This window comes from Carettochelys insculpta, chromosome 1 (genome assembly GCF_033958435.1).
Source record: "Carettochelys insculpta isolate YL-2023 chromosome 1, ASM3395843v1, whole genome shotgun sequence".
In the NCBI taxonomy this organism is placed as follows: Eukaryota; Metazoa; Chordata; order Testudines; family Carettochelyidae; genus Carettochelys; species Carettochelys insculpta.
In genome coordinates this window covers 107,296,726-107,318,270 of record NC_134137.1, presented here as the reverse complement: position 1 = coordinate 107,318,270, position 21,545 = coordinate 107,296,726, and the positions used below count along the sequence as shown (strand labels likewise).

The 21,545-nt window shown below is 40.7% G+C and overlaps 1 protein-coding gene across 7 annotated transcripts in view; it reads right to left on the bottom strand.

Annotated features, from left to right (window-relative positions):
- Window positions 1-19,778: 19,778 nt before the first annotated feature.
- The window catches only part of FARP1 (FERM, ARH/RhoGEF and pleckstrin domain protein 1), a 298,536-nt gene continuing 296,769 nt past the window's right edge, over window positions 19,779-21,545 (bottom strand). For all 7 annotated transcript variants that reach the window (XM_074989432.1, XM_074989476.1, XM_074989485.1 and 4 more), the window contains one exon: window positions 19,779-20,817. In XM_074989432.1, coding sequence (XP_074845533.1) covers window positions 20,736-20,817 — 82 coding nt within the window. In that variant the 3' untranslated portion in view covers window positions 19,779-20,735. The remainder of the gene's footprint in view (window positions 20,818-21,545) is intronic.

Genomic DNA, 21,545 nt, shown 5'->3' with positions numbered 1-21,545 from the left:
AAGTTGGCCAGTGGAATGTGCAAGACTGTCTTTGAGATGGGCGCAGTGCACAAAGCCTCTCCTCTCCCTCCCGCACCCCTGACTCTGTTCAGATGCTCTTGACCCTCCAGTTGGCTTCTTTGAGCAGTGTGTGGGGGCAGGCCAGGTAGGGAACCTGGCTGAGGCTCCCACTGGGCCATTGTCCATATTTTACCCACCCCTGGTGTAGAGCAATGTGATGCACGTCAGAAAAACAGTTTAAATTGTACATATGAGGGTCCTCAAATAAAGAAAAAAAGAAGCACTAAAGCTACGATTACACTACAGCGAACTGTCTGCAGATGTGCCAACAAATCTTTGTGCTGACAGACCTTCTGCTGACAGATTGATATTTTTGGATGCCCTCTGACAGAAGGGCCCCAGGAGCATCTACACTGACGTTACTGACAAAAGGCATTTTGTGTGTGCATGCTCCACAAGTTTTGTCTACAAAACTTGCGAGTGTAACCATAGCCCAAAAGATAATCGTGTCAAATATAAACCATCTGGATTTTGTTTTTTCACTCCAATTGCATCTGATCAAGTGGGTTTTAGCTACAAAAACTCATGACTTAATAAATTTGTTAGTCTATAAAGTGCCCCAGGACTGCTTGTTGCTTGAAATTTAATATGCTTTATGGAGACATATAGGTAGGGTAAGTGATCAAGATTTGGGTTCACTTGACCAAGGAATTTGGTATATACAATCCTGAGGGTGGGGGAGGCTTTAAGAAAAGTTCAAGTATTCTAGTGTATTTGTGTGTAGGCCTTGGGATCAAACCATTGGCTCTGATCCTAGCAGAGGGGTGACTATATATACCCAGCAGTGCATGGAGCTCCCTACCCTTTTTGGAAACAAAGCTGAAAATTACATTTGTGAGAGGGTTTAGCTCTCCAGTTAGGTATGGGCCTGAATTTCCTAGGCTTCATGTACAATGTTATGTATAGACTGAGAGGCTGAAAGTTTTTCTAATTTGCAATTTTTTGGGACAGCTTGGCAACCCAAGGTCACATGCAGTAGTTACTGATTCACCCAGAGAGAGAGAGAGAGAGAGAAACAGTGTGCTCAAAGACTCTCAATTAACCCTCCTGCCCTGTGCTTCAGAGTTCTTATCTATGCCTTTGCGGTGGAGAAGGAAGTCAGTAAGGTTAGGCTGTGCTGACACTTACTAAAGTTCTCCAGTCAGCAGCTCAGGGATGTAGGCATGCTTGAAGTGGAGCACCTTTAGAGACTCATCTCAAGGAACCATTGTTATTGCACAAGATGAGTAACAGCTTCTGGAAAGGCACAGTACACCACTGGGCAAGTTTAATCTGTGTTAACTCAGGCCTGGTCTCTAGTAAGATGCTAAGTCGAGTTCAGCTGACTTAAGTTGATTTTCCTTAGCAATCAGCCCACACTACAGGGTACTTCTGCTGACTTTAAGTGCTCCTAAGGTTGATTTTGGTACTCCTGCCTTTCACAAGCAGTAACGCCAAATTCAACCTTGAATGGTTGACTTTAGGGTAATGTAGATGAAGTATTGTGAAATTTGATGATCTTGGCCTTCCAGAGGTGTCCCATGGTGTCTGAATGGGACCAGTCTGGCAACCACTTTCAGCTCTGCTGCTCTCCAGTTGTACAGGAAATGGCCTGTGAAAGTTTGAATTTCACTTCCTGTTTGGACAGCATGGTGAGTGGAATATGCAGCACAACTCAGTATATCTGGCTATGAACTCCCAGAGTTGCAGAAGAACTCTTAGCGTGGAATATGCAGGAGATCTATGGGCATGTGGGGGCGGGGGGACAAAATTGTGCTCAACAGAAACAGACGTCTATGCCAAGATCTCAAAGGGCATAGTGGGGGAAAAAGGATAGCCCCAGGATGCCCAGCAGTGCCACATGAAAATAGGAGCTCAGGCAGGTGTACCAGAAGACAAAGGTAGCAAACATATGTTTGGGGTCACTGCTGCAAACATGCTGCTTCTGTGAAGAGCAGCATGAGATTCTGAGGGGGCACCCAACCAGTGTCTCCAAAGAGGCTGTGGATACCTCCCAAGAGATTATGCAGACAGTGTCTGGCAACAGCAGAGAAGACATGGTGGATGGTGGTAAGGAGAATGGTCAGCAGGTGAACAAATCAGATGATTTCACAGCCAGCCAGCATCTTTTTTAGCTTTGGATCTCATTCCTTTCCTTCAAGGAGTTTTGCTGCTGGACCCTGATGGCAAGGAGAACTCATCTCCGGTGAGTTCTCATTTTTCACCATGCTACAAGTGGGGTAAGGTAGTTGGGAGTGCTGTACCTACGTAGCCCAGGCTTCCTAACCACTTATTATTGTGTCTGGGGATGGTGTGGGAATCCTTCCTGCACATCTCCATAATGCTCTCAGACAGGTACTTGTTAATTGCTTTCACAAGGTTTCTGGGGAGGCGTGCCTTATTCCAACCTGCATGATAGGATACCTTTCCACACCAAACCAGCAGTAAGTAGTCTGGTGTCATTGCAGTAAAGAGCAGTGCAGAATACTGACCAGCATCCATTCCTTATTGTATGTTGTTCTCAGAAGGCAAATATCATTACATTACCATTACAACCTAGAGAGGAAGCAGGGGAAGGAGCTTTAAGGTATGATAGCACAAGGTGTTCTTCCACGCCTGGATCACCCCTTCCCTCCAGCCGTCCCTTCCCCAGATTCCTGGAAGAAGGGGAATGTTCACTGTCCCAGCAAAGTGTGGAGGGTAAGCACACGGCGACTGCAAGAGCCACCTAGCCCTGGTAGCACAAGTTGCTCTATCATGGCTTGCCCCCTCCCCTTTCCCTGGGCTTCAGCTACAGCCCCAAAACCCACCATTTTTGAAGTCCATGGTCCCACACATGGCTAGAAGGCATGTGCCAGTCTGTGCCTTATCATGATGCGAAGCAAATTGAATCAAGCAGGTCCCTTAAGATCTCTGTGTAGTTAGTACCTGCTGCACAGAGGAAGCCTAAAAGCAAACACTTGTTCTTGTATATAACACATCCTTGTTGGTTCCCAAAGAGGCTCTTTCAAGAAGTTTTTTTGTGTGTTGCAAAAACTATTTCATCTACAGTAAATGTATCTCCCTAATGCTGGCCTTTATTTAATACTTGTTGCAGTGTGCATGCAACGATGGTCTCTTTGACCATCCCACCTCCAACTGTTACACTGGCACTGATCAGAAGGTGAAGATGAGTGCAGGAAGGTGTGTTCCTGGAGCACATGCAAGCGGCCCCACAGACAGGGCACAGTTAAATGCATGGAGGAGAGCAAAACAGGAGTAGAGTGGAGGGCAGACTGGGAGGAGAGCACTCAGAAAGCATGAAGCCCAGACCCAGGAAGAGATGAAGTTCATGGTGCAGCCGACTTTGTGAGTTGTCAGCTAGAGGAGCATATAGCCCCAGTTCAGACTGCGCTGAGCCACATTTTCTCCTCATATTCTATATTCTCCCCCCGATTCATGATCATGTGTCTGTATCTGTGTCCGTCCGGGGTAGGGAGAGGGAGAAGTCAAGGCCCACCTTACATTCAACACCCAGGGATGTTTCTGAGAGCAGAGGGCTGCCGTTCCCCACCTCTTGCCCTTGCCTTACCTGCCTCTGAAGCCCCTGCTATGAATTCCTTTACTCTGTGCTTCATTTTGTCCCCTAAATAAAAATACATAATCTCTCAAAAGCAGCGTCTTTATTGCTTGTGTTGCACAAGGTGGGAGAGTTTTATGGTTTTTACAGGCCAGCATACATCATACAAGGGTCACTTAACAGCAACAGACATGATTGTCATGTCATTGTCTGGTCCTTCCTAAAGCTGTTTTTCAAAGCATCCTTGATTAGTATTGCCCCTCACTGTGCTCTCCTTACTGCCTTTGTGTCTGGCTGCACATAATAAGTGGGCAGGTGATCTGCCTCGGCCCTCCAGGCACCATGAAGTTTTCCCCCTTACTTTCACAAAAGTTGTGAAGCGTGCAGATTGCCACCGTAAGGGGAATGCTGCTTTCACTGAGGTCTGACTGACTCAGCAGGCTCCTCAACCTGGCCTTTAAACAGCCAAATGCATATTTTACTATCATTCTGCAATTGCTCAGCCTGTAAATAAACTGCTGCTTTCTGCAGTCCAGGCTGCCTGCGTATGGCTTCATGAGTGAAGGGATCAAGGGCTAAATTTGATCTCCCAGGGCCATGTTTGGCTTTTCCACATCTCCAATGCTGATTTTTCTGGTATGGGAAGAAAGTTCTATTCTGCAGCTTTCTGACTAGACCAGAATTCCATCAGATGTGTATGCCATGCATCTTTCCCAACCATCCGATGTTGATGTTAGTGAAACTGCCCTTGTGATTAAGGGCTAATACAGGATCAGGGAGGGGAAAGTACATGGCTCTTGGGAAACCATCAACTCCTTTTTCTCAAGCTTCAGGAACATATTTGTATAGTTTCATTTCCATTGTTCTCAAATCTCTTCTTCTGTCTTGTGCCCACCCCCCCCCATTATTCTGATGGAGAGACCCTGGATTAGACACTAGTAGTGCTCTTCTTTATATAGGCAGCTGAAAGAGGTACAGACCTTCCCTACTGCTCAAGATGGTTTTCATTAGCTTGAATTAGAAATCTCCTACTCTCCTGAGTAAGTATATTGTGGCAATATTAAGGAGTCCACACCTTCCGCTGACCTGTCTGTGTTTAGCCCTTATGAACACAAAAACCCTGTCTGCTTTATGTGGACCACTAGTCTATTCAGGTATGGCTGTTCCTAGAACATTTAAAATGGTATATGGAAATGAGAGTTGTAAAATCTTAGATGGGGAAAAAATGAATAAAATTGAATGACAGTGTATATTATCAAGTAAATCTGAGCAGAGGCAAAATTGTCTGTAATGACAGATTATAGTTTAGTGACATTCTGCTCTGTTACATCTTTACCATAGTAATACTGCAGAATTAATTTACAAGAAAATGAGTGAAGGAAATAATTAAAGAAACGTAAGTGTGAAGGCACTAATTTTATCCATTCTGTTTTTGCAGGATACACAATTGTGGATAATAATAGAATACCATGGTGGAGGCTTTGCTCTTGATCTTTGTAAGAAACTGCTTATAAGCTTCATTAATTTAATAAACTTATTTCAAATTTCATTAATGCATTTCTTGAATGTTTCTGCTGAATTGTGCCCAAATTCCTAATGTGACACTTGTCTGACATAAATATAGCTGTGACAGTTGTGCTCTCAAACACAGGTGTATTGCATTAGTAGAGAATAAAGTGGTATAACCAAATACATTAATAAAAGCCCTGTTTTCATGCAGAAATTCCATTTATTAGAGGAAAACTCTTGTGTGGATATATGAAGTAGAATACATGTTCCATGAGATGACATTGGGTCATGTTTCTGTGCTAAAAGGTTAGGGGTATCAGGATATTAGTAATGAGATATGAAAACTTTAATCTTAAAACTCTGACCTTCCACCAACTAGGGAGTATTAATGACTGAAAGATTACTGTCTGCTGGCTCTTCTGGGCACATACACTGTCTGTAATCTCTTGGGATATGTCTAAACAGCAAAGTTATTTTGAAATAACTATCCCAGCATCTACATAATGCAACTGCTATTTTGAAATAATTTCTCTTATAATAATTATGATGATGAGTGTCTTATTTAGAAATTAGTGAACCTCATTCAATAGCTATTCTAAAATAGGTGCTGTTAAGACAGGGAAAAGAGTCTATGTCAAAGTAAGTCATAGTGCATCCAATGGCTCCCTTTCAAAATAGGCTTTGTGTGTGTAGACACTATTTTGAAATAGCTAAGTGATATTTTGAAATGCATTTTTGCGTGTAGCTGTGTTACTTCAAAATGGGCAGCTGTGTAGACATACTCTTTGAGATTGGAATGGACCAATTGATGTAATTCTTCCCCTGCAGGGTTGGTTAGGTATGTGCTTTGAAAGAATATTGCACTGTGCGTTTTTTAGGTTTGTATACGTTCTGTGATTAAATACGGTGGAACCTTGCTAAAACACGTCTTGGAACAAGCTTTCTATCTAATCCATGCAAAAATTGGTTCTACCCACATCAGAGAGTCATAACCTGACTTTCGTAAATCATGCTTTACTAGTTTACTAAAATTCCTTGATGTGGTCAACATGGAGAAGGGTGAGCCAGTGGATGTAATATACTTGGACTTTCAGAAAGCCTTTGAGAAAAGCCCTCATCAAAGACTCTTAAGCAAAGTAGGTAGTCTTGGAATAAGAAGAGAGGTTCTCTCATGGATAAGTAACTGTTAAGATAGGAGACAGAGAGTAGGAATAAATTGGACAGTTTTCATAGCAGAGAGGGGTAAGTAGCTAGGTTTTCCAAGTTTGTGTTGGGATTAGTGGTGTACTGCATACTCACAAAATATCTGGGGAAAAAAGGGTTAAACAGAGGTGGCCATATTTGAAGATAATACTGAATTACTCAAGATAGTTAAGTCCAAAGCTGACGGTGAAGAGTTACAAATGGATCTCCGAAAATTGGCTGAGGGGGCAATAAAATAGCAGATGAAATTCAGTGTTGATAAAGGGAAAAAAATGCACATCCTAATCCCAATTATACAGGCAAAATGGTAATGTCTAAATTAGTTGTTACCACTAAAGAGAGAATTCTTGGAGTCACTGTGGATAGTTCTCTACAAACCATATGGTCACTGGGCAGCAGCAGCCAAAAAAGCTCACGATGTTAGGAACCCTTTGGAAAGGGATGGCTCAAATGACAGAAAATATACCTCAATATCAGTGCAATGTATGTCCACATTGTGACTATTGCATTCAGATCTAATTGCCCTTATCTCAAAATAATACATTGGAAAGATTGGAAAGATTCCAGAAAAGATGAATAAAAATGTTTAGGGCTATGGAATAGCTTCCATATGAGGAGAGATTTAAAAGACTGGGACCATTCAACTTGGAAAAAAGGTGGTTAAAAAAGGTGGCGAGGGTGAGGTATGATGGTGTCTATAAGAGACTGGTATGAGAAAGTGAATAAGGAAATGTTGTTTACTCCTTCACTCAAAACAAGAAAGAGATTGCCCAATGACATGAATAGACAACGGGTTGTTCAAATCTGCTGCATTTTCCCAAAAGCTGCTTTGTAGTGTGGTATAGCTGTTTCATGTTTCCACTTGCTATTGCAGCTTCTGCCTTTTTTGCCAGATTTTCTGTGAAACTTCATTTGTCCTTCTTCACCTCCCTGCTGACTTATATGTGTTCTTCCTGTGCTGCTGCATTTGTTGCTCTGGTGCAGCTGGTGTTAACTGTCTCTTTCTTGCACTTCCTTTCTTATATATTTTTCTGCTGAGATCCATTCCTTTTGCTGGGGTTTTTGTGGTCCAACTACTCCTTGGCAGGTTGCAGTTATGCTATTGTTTCTTTCATTTGTTGCCACCAAGCGTATAGACCTATGTCTTCATCATACAGATCTTGTAGAATCTGGAACATGTTGGTCAAAGTAAGTTGATACAAAGACACAGGGAAAGTATCTTTCAAGAGGCTGATTTGTATCTCTGTCTTCTGATTACTGTTTCTGGCATGTTCTTCAGCTTCAGTTTCAGTTTGGAAACCAATAAATGGTGGTCCAGTGCCACATTGGCTCCTCTCTGATCTTCTGAATATTTTTGATTATACAAAGGTGGTTGATCTGGTTATCTGTAAAGTGATCTGGAGAGACCCATGGTGCTTTGTGAGCTCTTTTGTGAGGGAACACACTGCCTCCGATGACAAGGCTGTTAAGAGCACAGATGTCTGCATATCTTACTTCATTTTTGTTCATTTCTCCCAGTCTCTGGGGGCTCATCTCCTGATAATAGCTGGTGGTGGTGTTCGCTCTAGTCTTGATGTTTACTTTACTTCTGTCATGTTGCTTGTCAAGTACATCTTGCAATCTTTCCTAGAAGTTGTCTTTTGCTGCTTCACTGTGATCATTTGGTGGTGACTAGTGCCCTTACCTCATAAAATCCCAGCTACAGACATTTTGATGAAAAGTCAACAGATTCCACTCCTGGGAGGAAAAAGGGCCCTCATCTTGAGGGAGTGCAAAGTGCTTCAATGAAATGCCAATCGCCCTTGAATTACCCAGGAAAACCCTGATTATGAGAACATGGAACATCAGAACAATGTATGAAACAGGAAAGACTACACAAGTGGCTCCAGAAATGTGATGCTATAAGCTTGCAGTGCTTGGGCTCAGTGAGACCAGATGGCTACAGTCAGGACAACAGACTGCCAATAGGAGAGATGCTCCTGTACTCGGGGCAGAAGGATGACAATGCTCCACACACAGAAAGCGTGGCACTTATGATGTCAAAAGAAGCGCAGAAGGCATTGATTGGATGGGGAGCATATGGATCAAGAATGATGATAAATGGCCCTTCAACTAACTAGAATCATGCTGGATTATGGATGGTGCCAGACTAGAGAGGTTCAACCTGTGTTTTTTTTTTTTAAACAAAAAATAAATCCTGTTCTTTAAAACAGTAATGTGCAACAAAGTTGTAAAATCAGCTGTTTCTCTCTTCTTCCCATGCTCCACCCTCCCATCCAAATCTATGATGATTGTGTTAATAGGCAGATATCTGGTCATTAGGCATAACAGCCATAGAAGGTTGATTACTCATCGCAAAGAACTGTCCTCTAACAATGGAAGGAAACTACAGTAAACCCTCGAAAGAAGTTAAGGTCTGTTTGAACAAGGAGCCAAGCTTTGTGAGTTGTACAAATATATTCTGTCTTTATTAGAATGTTGTATAAACTATATGTAGATTATATATTTCATTTATAGATATCTATAGTGTGTGTACGTATAAATTATAGATAATATATGATCTACATATTCTGTTTTCCTACACATCAACATGTAGTAAAGTATTTAAGTGTTTTTGCATGAAGTTTTTGCATCAGGAAGTTTTTAGAGCTCAAATCTACAGCATGGATGCAGGTTAAGATTAAAAGGAAATCCAGTTTTAGTTAAGGCTGAATTAAAGTATATAGCGATGACTGACTGCTAGCTAAAGCAATAAAGGTTTTGTAATTTAAAATGCGTACATATTGTGGATATAACTGTTATGTAGAGATTTTTTTTTTTTGGCCAGGTACACTAAAAAGGACTTTCGCCAAGAATAAAAGCCTCAAAGTACAGTATTTGTAACACTTTTTCATAATACATTTTACTAAGCATCAGTGTTCCCTGTAAGCTGAGTGCCTGAGGAGCCACCCAGGAGAAATTCAAAATCTGTCCAGCTGATTAACAGAGCGCCCACAGCACCACAGCCAGTGGCATGTGTTTCTCTTGGTGGTGCCTATCTACACATACCTGGGTGCACATTAAAAAAAAAAAGGTATTCCACACATGGATAGAAGAAGTTGGAGGAAAGATTGCTAAACTGTTTCTTTGAGAAGTGTACTGAAAAACTTACATGGCAAGCCCTTATGTTCTTTATTTCTCATGCAGTAGTTGTGGTATCATCTGAACATACAGAATTAATGCAAGCTGTCCTCCCTTAATGCTAACTGCCCCCAGGGACTTGCTGTCACACATTAGTAAATTAGAATATACTAGGGACGTTTTTATGCCCATATGAACAAGGTTAAAACCTAGCAATTTTTGCAGGGAGAAATAAGTGTCTGCCTAGAAAGCCCCTTGACCAAATAACCTCAAATTTGTACTGCAGCATCTCCTATATTTATCTTTAGCTTTTCTTCCTAATGGTCGTGGTAGGACAAAGCAGAAGATTTTTGTTACGGAGGAGAAAATGTTTGTTTTAAAAGGTCGTCATTGTAAATGATTTAGGAAAACAATGGACAAGTACTGGGGAAAACAGGGTAATTAGGGTGCCGGGAGATTACTCATGAAGTGCTGTGGTGCATATGCAGCACTTCATTACGCTAAAATCTGCCCCGCAGCAACTTGCTGGCCTCTTCCCCACCCCCCCACCCCAAATGGTCAAGTGGCCCGCAGGTGTCCAAGTGCTGAGGGGTTCCCACATGGGTGGTGAGTAAGCTGTGGCATACCAGTCCTGCCGATCCTTAAGTTTGGACCCAGACGAGTAGGAAGTCTGCTTTTTCCAACCCTGGGGTGGTTTCTGTGACCACTCCAAAGGGTCCCCTGGGGTCCAGCGGGTGAGGGTGGTGTCTGTGCCTGCCTGTGCCATGCCGCTGCATGTGGTGTGGACTAGCAAGGTGTCCCCACTGAAAGCTTGTGGACTGTGGTGCCTGTATGTTGTCTCCTGGCTGCTCTGGGGCTCCCTGGGCTCCTTGTACCCTTGAGGAGGCGCAGGTCAAAGAGCCCTGCATGCAGTGGAGAGGGTGCCTCCTGGCTCCAGCTAGCCAGCACCCTGGAGCATCTACACTATTGTTTTGTCATCAGTAATTGTTCAAGAGAAGCATTATTCCTCATCACGGAGAGGCATCACACTGTCGGTGAAAATGCTGAATTTTGTCAACAGACTGTCAACAAATACCTTTTGTGTGTAGATGTGCCACACGTTTTGTCGACAAAACCCCTGTTTTGTCAACAAAATTGTCAAGTGTGGATGTTAAGTCTGTGCATTTCCTATTGACACTGACAGGTGTTAAATCAGTATTCCAGGATCGGGCCCAAATTACTGCATGCAGGGGCCCAATAATCTATATCACTAGACCAAAAAAACTATATTAATTGTGTGAAAAAAATCTTCAACACTTGTGTGGTCATTTCTGGATAACTTTAAATGTTTGTCTCCTTGGAAATGTTAAGTTATACATATTTTTCTAAAATGACATCTCTTATGGTACTTTTTTATGGCTTAATGTAGCCTGCCTTATCAAGGGCAGAAACAAGTCATTTGTTTCCTTGGTAGTCTGGAGAGGGGATTTTTCTCTTGTTTTACTCCAAAACATTGAAAAGTACATGTCAGATGTATATTTTTCATGCTATGTAATTGTCAGATCTGGTTATCTGTTCTCATTATTTTAGAATTAGAAAACAAATCATTCTTAGAAGTGATTGAAATAAATTAATAACACTATACATGACAACCTGTGGAATAATTTAACTGGGGAAAGTCTAAGAACAATTGTCAAATGGGGTGATTCTTATTTAATGAACTGAAGTGCTGTTTTTCATCCCTCTACTTTAATTATCATTTTAATGATTATGTACTATTTTGTTTGATCTTAAAGCTGTGAATACTTAGTTTACTCCTGAAGAAATAAACATAAAACTATTGCTAACTGAAAATGTGCATTTGAATCTTGATGCATTAAAATGAAGCATTAACTCTTTTCCACCACAGAAATCAAGAGTGGGACAGTTCTGCTGTTTGAGTGTATGTGGTGGTAGTGTTGTGGGTGGCATATTTCAATAATCTGAGATAAACTGAAGTTTAAATGCAACCACTGCAGCCTTCCCTGTGTTATCTATTACTGTCAGCATGTCTGAAAATTAAAATAAGCTAATATTAGCATGTCAGATTTACAAGATAGCATGGAGTTTAACTTCGAAATTTCTGAAGCAGATGTTAGTCACAAAATTGTCCATTGTTTTTAGTGTAATCACTAACCAGTCCTTCCATTTTGTTAGAAGAAACTACACAGCTCAAGTCTCACTGAGGAAAATTGTAACAGATGAAGGTAGCCTTCAGTAAAATGACTAAAAGATAACACACACAGGCCAACTGGCCAAAAGTGTAGGACTTTTTTTTTTTTTTTTTAATAAAAGTTAATTTACTCATCAAAAGAATTGTTTCATTATTTTTTCAAGCGCATGGTGCAAGGAAGTATCAGTAATGCCAGGAAGTTCTGCTAATTCTGTAGATGAATATTTTATATGTAAAATATTCATGTAAATTCAGGTGAGTCTTCAGATACCATGATTTAGTGCACAAATGAATGTAAAATGACAATCGTGTTAGAGAAAAATGTTAACTTTCAGAAATAAAATCTTTACCAGTAATAGGAAGCTTCTTTCATTTGATGCGAGTATGTCTCTGAGGTAAGTATGAGGTAAGCAGTCTGAGGCAAGATATTTAAGAAAATATCTTCTAAAAACTTGGCATTATAATACTGCATGTAAGGAACATGTTTCTGGTGCTGGTAATGAAGCTATTTCAAAATTTCTCGTGACTAGAATGAAAGCTCCGTCCAAATGTATCTTATTAACAAGTATTACCCTAGTCATACAGATGTTGAACTCAATGAAAGTTTTCACTTGTAAAAGGTTGTGAGCCTAGGCACTAAACAAGCTGTAAAAAATAAAGTTAGCCAGAAAAATTCTTTGGGGAAAAAATGCTTTTTGTTTTTGTGCATCAGCTAGATGCATTTTTAAGCTAACAGCCTTAATTTTCCTTGCAGTTGCATGATTGCAGTTGATAAACATTGTTTAGCAGAGCTTGCTGGCATTACTGATACTTCCTTACACCATGCCGCTGAAAAAAATAATGAAACAATTCTGTTGTTTCTCACAAGATGATCAAGTGCCATTACCTGTTGGAAGCTCCAACAGTTTGAAAATGTGACATTGTCTGGTTCAGTTTTTGATCTATTCAGCACTTTTATAGTTATATATTGTGAACACAGTATCGATATCAGTTTGTAAATTTTATATTTCCTTTCTTAAACATAGCTAATGTATTTCAGCTACAAATACAGCAATAAATCGGAAGATCATCAGTAAGTATTCATAAGAATAGGTATAGTTCAAGGTTCAATAAAGATCAAAAACAAAATTATTTTTGTAATTTGTGTGTTTTGGCCTTGAGGAATGCAGACATCTTAAACTATACCAAAGTCTGCAAGCCTAGTACTTCAGAATGTGTAAAATTTGAAGTGCTGTCAGTGGGCGGGACATGCAGTAGCACTCTAATGTGATTCGGTTTCTGCCCTTCTTTAAGCATGCATTAAATTGAACTGTTGTAAGCAGAATCTGACATATGCATTTGGTTTTCTATTGCTGACTGCTTATATACCCACTGTCTAAACTTCCAAACCTTGCAGCACAACAGAAGCAAATACCTTGTGAAATGTGACAGAAGTAAAGGAGGAAAAATCAGTTTCTAATTTTGTCATGATTATTGAAGATGAGTTTTCTCATGCAAGAAATCTGACTATATTAAACTGGAGCTTCAGCTAAATAAATAAAACATTGCAGCTTTTTTGATAATGGCACAGTGATAAACTTCACTGCATAGAACTCAATATTGTTACCTCGAGCTTTGAGAGAGAATTTTAGGACTTGTCTGTACACAAGCCACACCAACTTAACAGAAAAGGTGATGTTGCAGTGTTTTAAATAAACCATTGCAACTGTGTAAACATTCTTTTATTAATTTTAATCTGTCCTGTAGTTATGTAGCTTGTGATGGTGGCAACTAATGCATGTGTCCAAATGCCAAATTGCATCAATTCTCATAGATAAACTGGTACATCATCACATCTTTAGTTAGAAACCCCAGCCCGTCTGGGAGTAGCTCATGTCTTAGTGATAGTTGACTACACTGATGTTATGCTGATGAAAACTCTTAATGTAAATGCATTCCACCTATATAACTCTTCCGCTGGTAAGCTACCATTTCGCAATCCCTCTTTTTCACCAGTGTGGCAGTTAGCTGTATTGAAGGGTCACAGTGGTATAACTTCATATCTATAGTTTCATTGGTGACATTTTTCTAGTCTCGACCCTTGGTGGGGTGTTTACACTGCAATTAGCTGACAGGTAACCATGTGTGGCTGACTTGGGCTCTTGGGGCAGAGGCTAAGGGCTTTTTAATTGTGGTGTAGATGTTTGGGGCCAGCAGTGTAACTGCAGTGTAGACATACCCGAGGTATGAAGTATCATACAGAAATTGGTTTTCTTGTGCAGGACCTGTGGTTGGAGGCAGGCAGCTTTCATTTGACCATTTAACATTTCCTGCAGGAAAAGGTTGATAAGGGATTGGTTTGGTGGAAGAGCAAGGTTAGACTGTTAAGTCAGTGTTGTTTTTTTTTTTCGGGTGTTCTACCCACCCTGGCCTGTGATTGTGGAAAAGTATCCCTATTCTAACTTTGGAAGGTGCTTGCCCTTTTGATGATTTCACATCACGTCAGTGGCTAGTAATTAATTTTTTAATTATATTTGTATGAGGACATACGTTGTATCGTGCCATTTTTGATTGCATCGGTAGAAGCCAGAAAGAGAAGCTTTACTTTCTTCTTCGGGTGCTTGTAGAAGTGTATTCTGTGTAGGTTGGCATGCTCCCTGAGCAAAGTCACTGGAAATTTTTCTGTCAGTGGTACCAGTCGAGGCGTGGGTGTTCTCTGCTACCCTGCTGTAAGTGTGCTGGTATAACAGGCACCACTAACCCTGCACAGATGCAGTCCCTCCACACTACCCATGATGATCACTGGAATTTCTCTTTCTATGAGATGCTTTTCTCAAGGGGCTTCATTTCTTCTTCCTCATTGTATATAGTTAGCATTTGTAGATAGTTTTTGTCTTAGTATAGTTGCTCTTTCATTAGAGGATTTTTGTCTGTTCCTGTGCTAAGGTGTGCCCGTGTTACCAGGCTTCACATCATGGGACTTCCACAAGATACTGCCTCTGAGCAACCTGTATTCTAGTTTGCAAAAGTGCTTGGGTGAAGCTCACATCCCTGTCAGATCTGCCATAAATTGAAACTCTCTACAAAGCATTGGGAGGCCAGATTAAAATCCCTTTTAATAGCGAGGGGGCTGAAACTTTCCACTAAGCAGAGCAAGTTGGACTCACCACTGAGCATCCTAAGCAATGCTCCTCCCACTGTCCAGATGTCCCAGCCCTTTTCTGTGGTGCCAAGAAGAAACACAGAAAGCAGCTGGTTGAGAGAGGATATCTCCTGACTCTGAAGAAGAGGAGGCAGTGTAAGCAAAGCTGAGTGTGAGCTAGGTCAGGCCACTCCTGTCTTAGCATCACTGTTAGCACCGTTGTCTCTGGCTTTGACAGAGGCACCATTAGAGCTGATATCAGATGCAGTCAGCCATGGAGGAACAGAAGGCCATTGAGATGCCATGCACCTTGAAGGCAGTTGCTGTCTTCATGAACCTGCTAGTTAATACTCTTGGTACCAGTGTCACCAACAGTACAGAACTTGCTGTTTAGTTCTGTGCCCCATAGTACCACCTAGAAGGAAATCAACCATGAGAGTCCTGATCCAAGGTTCCCTGCCTTGGTATCAGTCTGTGGCACCATTGGGAACCATGTCTCCAGGGCCATCAGGGGAAGGCTAGTCATTGTCAGTTGGAGTCTGGCTCATATGTCAGAGGATCCTATGTTGAAGTGCAAGGACTTGCTTCCCCAAGAGGTTAGACAAGCTTTCTCATTGTCCGATAAAGGGTAGTCCCTAGCCAGGCTTTCCGTACAAGCTACCTGAGATATGGCTGATTTGGTGGCTTGGTCCATGGCCTTCGCAGGGGTCCCATGTAGACGTTCAGATCTGCAGTGCTCCAGTCTCTTCCAAGAGGTCCAGGAGATCCTCCTGGACCTCACCTTAGAGGGAGCTTAATGCTTTTCAGAGCGGAACAGTGATGCTCCACACGGTGAAGGACTCCAGCAATTGGATACCCTGCTGACATGGAAGCATTGTTGTCCTCGGCTGTCTTATCGCTACTCCTCCCCACTGTCCCAGTAAGACCCCCCCCAGAAGAAACAGAGACCTGCCACCCACTTCTATATTTGTGAAAATGTCAGTCCCTGTCCAAGGAGCTCTAAGCAGAACTTTCAGTAGTATGCTAGAGGATGCTGTACCAGCTCCTGTGATGCCAGGTTCACTTGCTAATAGTTTTCAAGTACTTAAAAGAGGGTTACAAAGAGGAGGGAGGGAGATTGTTCTCCTTGACCTCTGAGGATAGGACAAGAAGCAATGGGCTTAAACTGCAGCAAGGCAAGTTTAGGTTGGACATAGGAAAAAAAACTTCCTAACTGATGGAGGTTAAACACAGGAATAAGTTACCTAGGGTGGCTGTGGGAATCTCCATCACTGGAGATATTTAAGAGCAGGGTCAATTGACATCAACTGGGGATGAGCCAGAAGGTGCTTGGCCCTGTCATGAGGGCAGGGGATGGGATTTCATGACCTCTGGAGGACCCCCTTCCAGTTCTAGTGTTCTGAGATTCCCTTTAGGTGCAGATCACCCATCCTACCTCATCAATGTGTGATCCCACATCATCATGAACTATGGGGGTGGTAAGTACAGTAGGCATGAAAGATTTCCTTCAACTTATTCCCACTGCCAACATGTTCCCATCCTTCAGGGACCCCCCACAACAGCAACTTCTGGTCGAGCAGGTGCATTTTTTTTCTCTTTGGCTGGGAGGTGTGGATGAGGTTCTGCTAGATTTGAGAGTGAGGCGTTTTCCTCTTATTTCCTAATGCTGAAAGGTAGGGATGGTCTCTGACCTGTTTTAGACCTACACCAACTTCCCTGGCTACATCAAAAATAGCAGTGCTGCATAGTCTCTGCTATTCCTGCTTGGTTAGTAGAATGCCACCCTTCATTTAAGATTTAGATGTTCACACGTTAATCTTCCAAAACCACTGACGTTTCCTCGGGTTTGCCATGAACACCACCTTCTAAAATAAGAACACCAGCTACAGCCAGGCTAGTAACCATTTTTTTCCTTAAATGGCTGCTGAGTGACACTATTTCCTAAGTAAGTACACCAGTTTGAAATGGTCCAGCCATTCCTTGAACAAGGGAACGGGGTGGTTGTGTTGCTATAGCGAGATACTAGAATTATCTGGAGCAGGCTGGCTCACAGGAGGTGGCAGGCTGAAAGAATCATGGCCTGCCTGGTTAAGTCTATTTTTAAGCTATAGCTTGATGTGACCCAGGGATACAAATGTTACACACACCTCATCTGTAATATGTAGTTTTGTTGTTGCCTTGTGAACGAATTTTGACCTTAGTCACAGCCTTCTGGTCCTTATCTTGTTTTCTGCCACCATTAAATACTCATTTTACATGACCGCTAGCTCAAAAACACTGTCATTACAATGGCATCATCCAACCCTTTATGTTGTTAGGTGCAGGTCTTTCGTGAACAAGCATGCTTGCTGAGCCCCAGGCTTATATAGCTAAGTACAGCAGTGTAAGCTGTTGATAAATTACTTAACTTTGAGTGAGATACTTGTTCATGTTATAATAGTGTGTTGTTTGTTAGCATTTAGGTCATTGCATTCGCTGGCTGAAGCAACAAATGGCAAGTGCTGCCAAAAACCGATAGGTAAGAACACACATTTTAAACTTCTGCATTAAAAGGAGGAAATATGGGCAAGGAGTTAGACGGGAAGGTTAACTGCTGAGACGCTGCATCAGTAATTAGGCAGGGCTTTGCTGCCATCAGCAATGTTATGTTGTCTTCACCTTAGATGTTATGGGAAAAAAATGTCTTCTCTAGGCTTATGCTTCCTCAGTAGTGAAAAACGGGCATTAGCCATAGGTTGATTTGAATTGCAATAAAACAGTGGAACAGGGATAACATTTAAGAGCTCGGCACAAACCGTTGAACTAGGAAGCTGAGTTACTACTAATAGGTAAAAATCCTATACCATGCAGATCAAAATACCATGTCTTTCAGCTGAGTGAGGATCTGTAGGCTTTGGCACATCAAAATGTAAGTTTTGTTATATTCTTGGTGGTTGGCTGGTGAGATGAAAGGTAGCGTTAAGTTCTTAGCTGCCATTTATGCCTTTATAAAAAAAAAACTCTCCCTGTATCTTCAGTTTCAAACTACTTCTCCAATAGGTGCTTGAAAATTCTAGCACTGATTTGTCTTGAACAGAACAAGCAAAACATCCATGATTAATTAGGGGGCAGGGGGAAGGATAGCTCAGTGGTTTGAGCATTGGCCTGCTAAACTCAGGATTGTGAGCTCAATCTTTCAGGAGGCCATTTAGGACTGGGGTAAATAGATGTTAGGGATGGTGCTGGATCCTGCCACACCAAAAAAAAAAGAGGCAGGGAACTACTGGACTAGATAACCTCCCAAGGTGCTTTCCAGTTCTAGGAGATTGCATAGTAGCTAGCACAGCTTTTCATTGTATTAGCCATCAGCAGAATGGCTATTGCAACTGTTTGTGCATCTCCCATTCACAAAGTTGGTAACTGTGGAATAGGATATAAAGTCCTAATATATGCTATACTATATACTTTTTAATATTTTAATTGTATCTTTTTTATTATTTAGATTTTAAAAACTAGCTAAGATTGAGGAAGCTGAGGGGGAAAAATCTAATTTATTATAACAGACAGGGTGCCCATAGACCACAGCACTAAAAACTTATGATCATACACTCAGCTGGGATAAATTGTGTTACAGCTCCATAAACTTTCATGGCACTGTGATATACTTTGACATCTGCCCCTTGGTGTATAGTAATTGAAACAACATTAATGCTCTCACTATGAGTTGTCAATTTATTGACATAACTGGGGGACTGTGCTACCTCAGAAGGCTCTGCTAAGACACTGTACAATAATTTATCTCCTACAGTAAGCTAAAGCTCTGAGCTGTTCTGTGCATATAGCATGTTGAGGAAGGTAATTGTCTCCAAGGAAAAGCATGGTTAACTTCCTGAATGATCACTTTGAGTGTTTAGCAATCAATACAAGATTTTTTTCACAGCAGTTTAAAAATGAATTTTAACTAAACTTTAAATCTCAATTTTATTTACATATTGCTCATGCTTTAAAAATGGAAGATTATAATAGAGGATTTGTACTTATTTCTTTATGTAGGTATGAAAGTATCTAGTTCCCTAAGAAACATTCCAGAAAAAGACAAGTTCAGGGTCTAAAACATCCTTGCAGCGAGAGCACCACAAATTCTTACACAAAACTGATGAACAGGAAACTTGTCCTGTGTTTACAACTCACCCTAGCTTCTGATGTAATCTTTGATACAGATCCTTTTGAAAATTCCACCCACATGACTTCAAATTCCTAACCCTGATGGAGTAGTGTAGTGTGGTTGAATAATTTCAGCTTCCTTGATTTCTTCAAGTTTATAATAAGGATTTAGAAGACTAACCTTAGTCTCTTATTTTTGAAAAATATTGGCATGGGTGCACAAATTAAATTTAAATGTTTTTGCAGCATTAACATGAAGCAATTTGGTACCTCCTGGGAGTACTAAAGATTCATTAAAGTTATGGGGAAAAAAGACAAATGACAAAGTTTTGCCTTGAAACTGCAGTATGCTTGATTGTGTTGTGAGGTATTTTATTCCCTTTTGTTGTGAGCAATACTTAAGCCATTTTATACACACTGTCAGGAAAAGTGATTAACAAATCCAGTACACAAAAAAGGTGGTAAAATAATCCCTGCTCCTTTCTTTGTGGTTCCCATACTTATCCAAGTCCCTTTGACTTCATGCAGTGTTCCCTGAAAGGAGCCCTTAAGTAAAATAGAAAAGTGTTTGAACCTGTGTTTTATAGAATGTGTATAACATAAACAATAAAACTGATCATTGCAGAGTGATTCCTGACAGATTCTTGACATTCTGATTAGACCACTGGATGATCCAAAAATGCTATTTGATACAACAGAAGATTACATCAAATGGAGAAAATTTCTGCGTTGATGTGCATATTTTTCACCTTCTCTATATATTAATCATAATGTGAGATAGTAGTAGTACCATTCTAAGAGTTTCAAAAATGGCTGTACACCACTACATATTTTCTGCTAGAAATGGAACAGTTGCACTCAGATGCAGGCACCATGAAAGCCTTGAAAAGTAGTACCATCAGTTTATAGTGTTTGATTCCACTTTAATTACCAAAAGCACTCTTCAGTTTACTCAGTGACAACTAGCTGTGGTTCCTGTACCATAAGGAGTTTGTTGGGTTTCTAAAACAAACAGCAAAACACCACAGCAGCCTTTAATTTCTCCTTGTACACACCATTCACAGTACATTAATAGCCCAAATAATATTGCACTGATCATTTTTTAAAACTATTCATCTTGCAAGTAGTATTCCCTGTTCAAAACTAACAGACACACAATTTTGGTCAGCTTGCACCCAGAAAAAGGCAAGATACATCCTATAAGTTTATTTATACTCTATGTATATGTAACCCCAAAGTGAAATGAGATTGAGCTGTAAACTGTTTAAGATAGAAAATTAGTAATTCCTTGAATAGTATGTAGAAAGACTGAAACATTAAATCTGAAAATTACCTCATTGCTGCAAGACTGCTTACTGTTATCTTTATATTCTATACTGTGAAAATCCATACTACATTTTAAAAATCCAGCAGTCTACAGATATTCATCTTAAAAAAATTATGAAAAGAGAAGAAATAGCATATTCCTCACTAGAGACTGTGAACTTTATATGGTTTTTCAGGTGCAATCTTTGAGGCAAGAAAAAATGTCTTTTGGCATTTGGCACTGGAATAAGGACAATATTTTAATACTGGCACAAGCTAAAAAAACAGCACACAGAATGACAAAAAATACGGGACATGAAACTACTTCCTGTCATCAGGATGATGGTTAACTATTTGGCAGGTGTGAAAGACTTAAGGTCAAACAGCTTTGCTGAGGCAATCAAAGTTGCTGTAAAACCATTTGTGGTGGTTTTGTTTTTAAACAAATGTAAGTTGTACTAAATGTCACGGAAGAAAATATATTCAAATGTCTTCTAGAAAAGCAGCAATTGCTAGAATGATCAACTAGGGTGAGTGTTGAGCCATCAATACACATGAGATTCTTTATGACTTAAAACATGGGCACGTGAAGCAGAGCTGGTGGCACTTCGGATCACTTCCATCCATCTGTGGAAGAAAGACAAAAGGAGGTAAGCCCAGAGGGTCTTTTCTGGAAAGATGCACCAAACATGTACCCTGCTTTTTTATTTTTAGGGGGTCACAGGATGATTTCCCCAATTTACAGCAGTGAACTGGGTATCTTATGAGAGTCCATCACCAAGTGAGCTGTGTTCATTTGAAGCAGCATTACAAGGGAAAAGTACTTTCTATGGGAAGATGTATGGTTGGTATTTGTCTACAGATGGTACAATTTTCACATATCAAACAGTAACATTTTCAGCCCAATAGGCAAAAAATTCATATTAAGAGTGCTTTAGATGAGGCGCTTCGAAACTTGATTGGATCTGGTATCATCTTAAAAATGGTTGTGAAGCAAATGGAATATCAAACTCCCATTCCATTGAGGTGCACATAACATGATTTGGTTGAAGCAAAGAGCTAAATTTAATTCTTGGTGAAAGCAAATTCACTGGGGAGTTGGGACTAGTACCAGCTTTCTGGTCTGTTTTACATGTGGTGTGTTTTCTAGTGATTTTGAATTGTGCAAAATATACACTGAGACATATGGGTATAGAAAGTGACACCACTAATATTATTTGTACTATCTTAGCATCTAGAAGTTCTAGTCATGGGCCAGGATGCCATTGTACTGTATAAACAAAAAAAAAGATGGTCCTTGCCCCCAAAGAATGTACGAACTACTAGGTATAATACAAGAGGTAGATCTGGGGTGA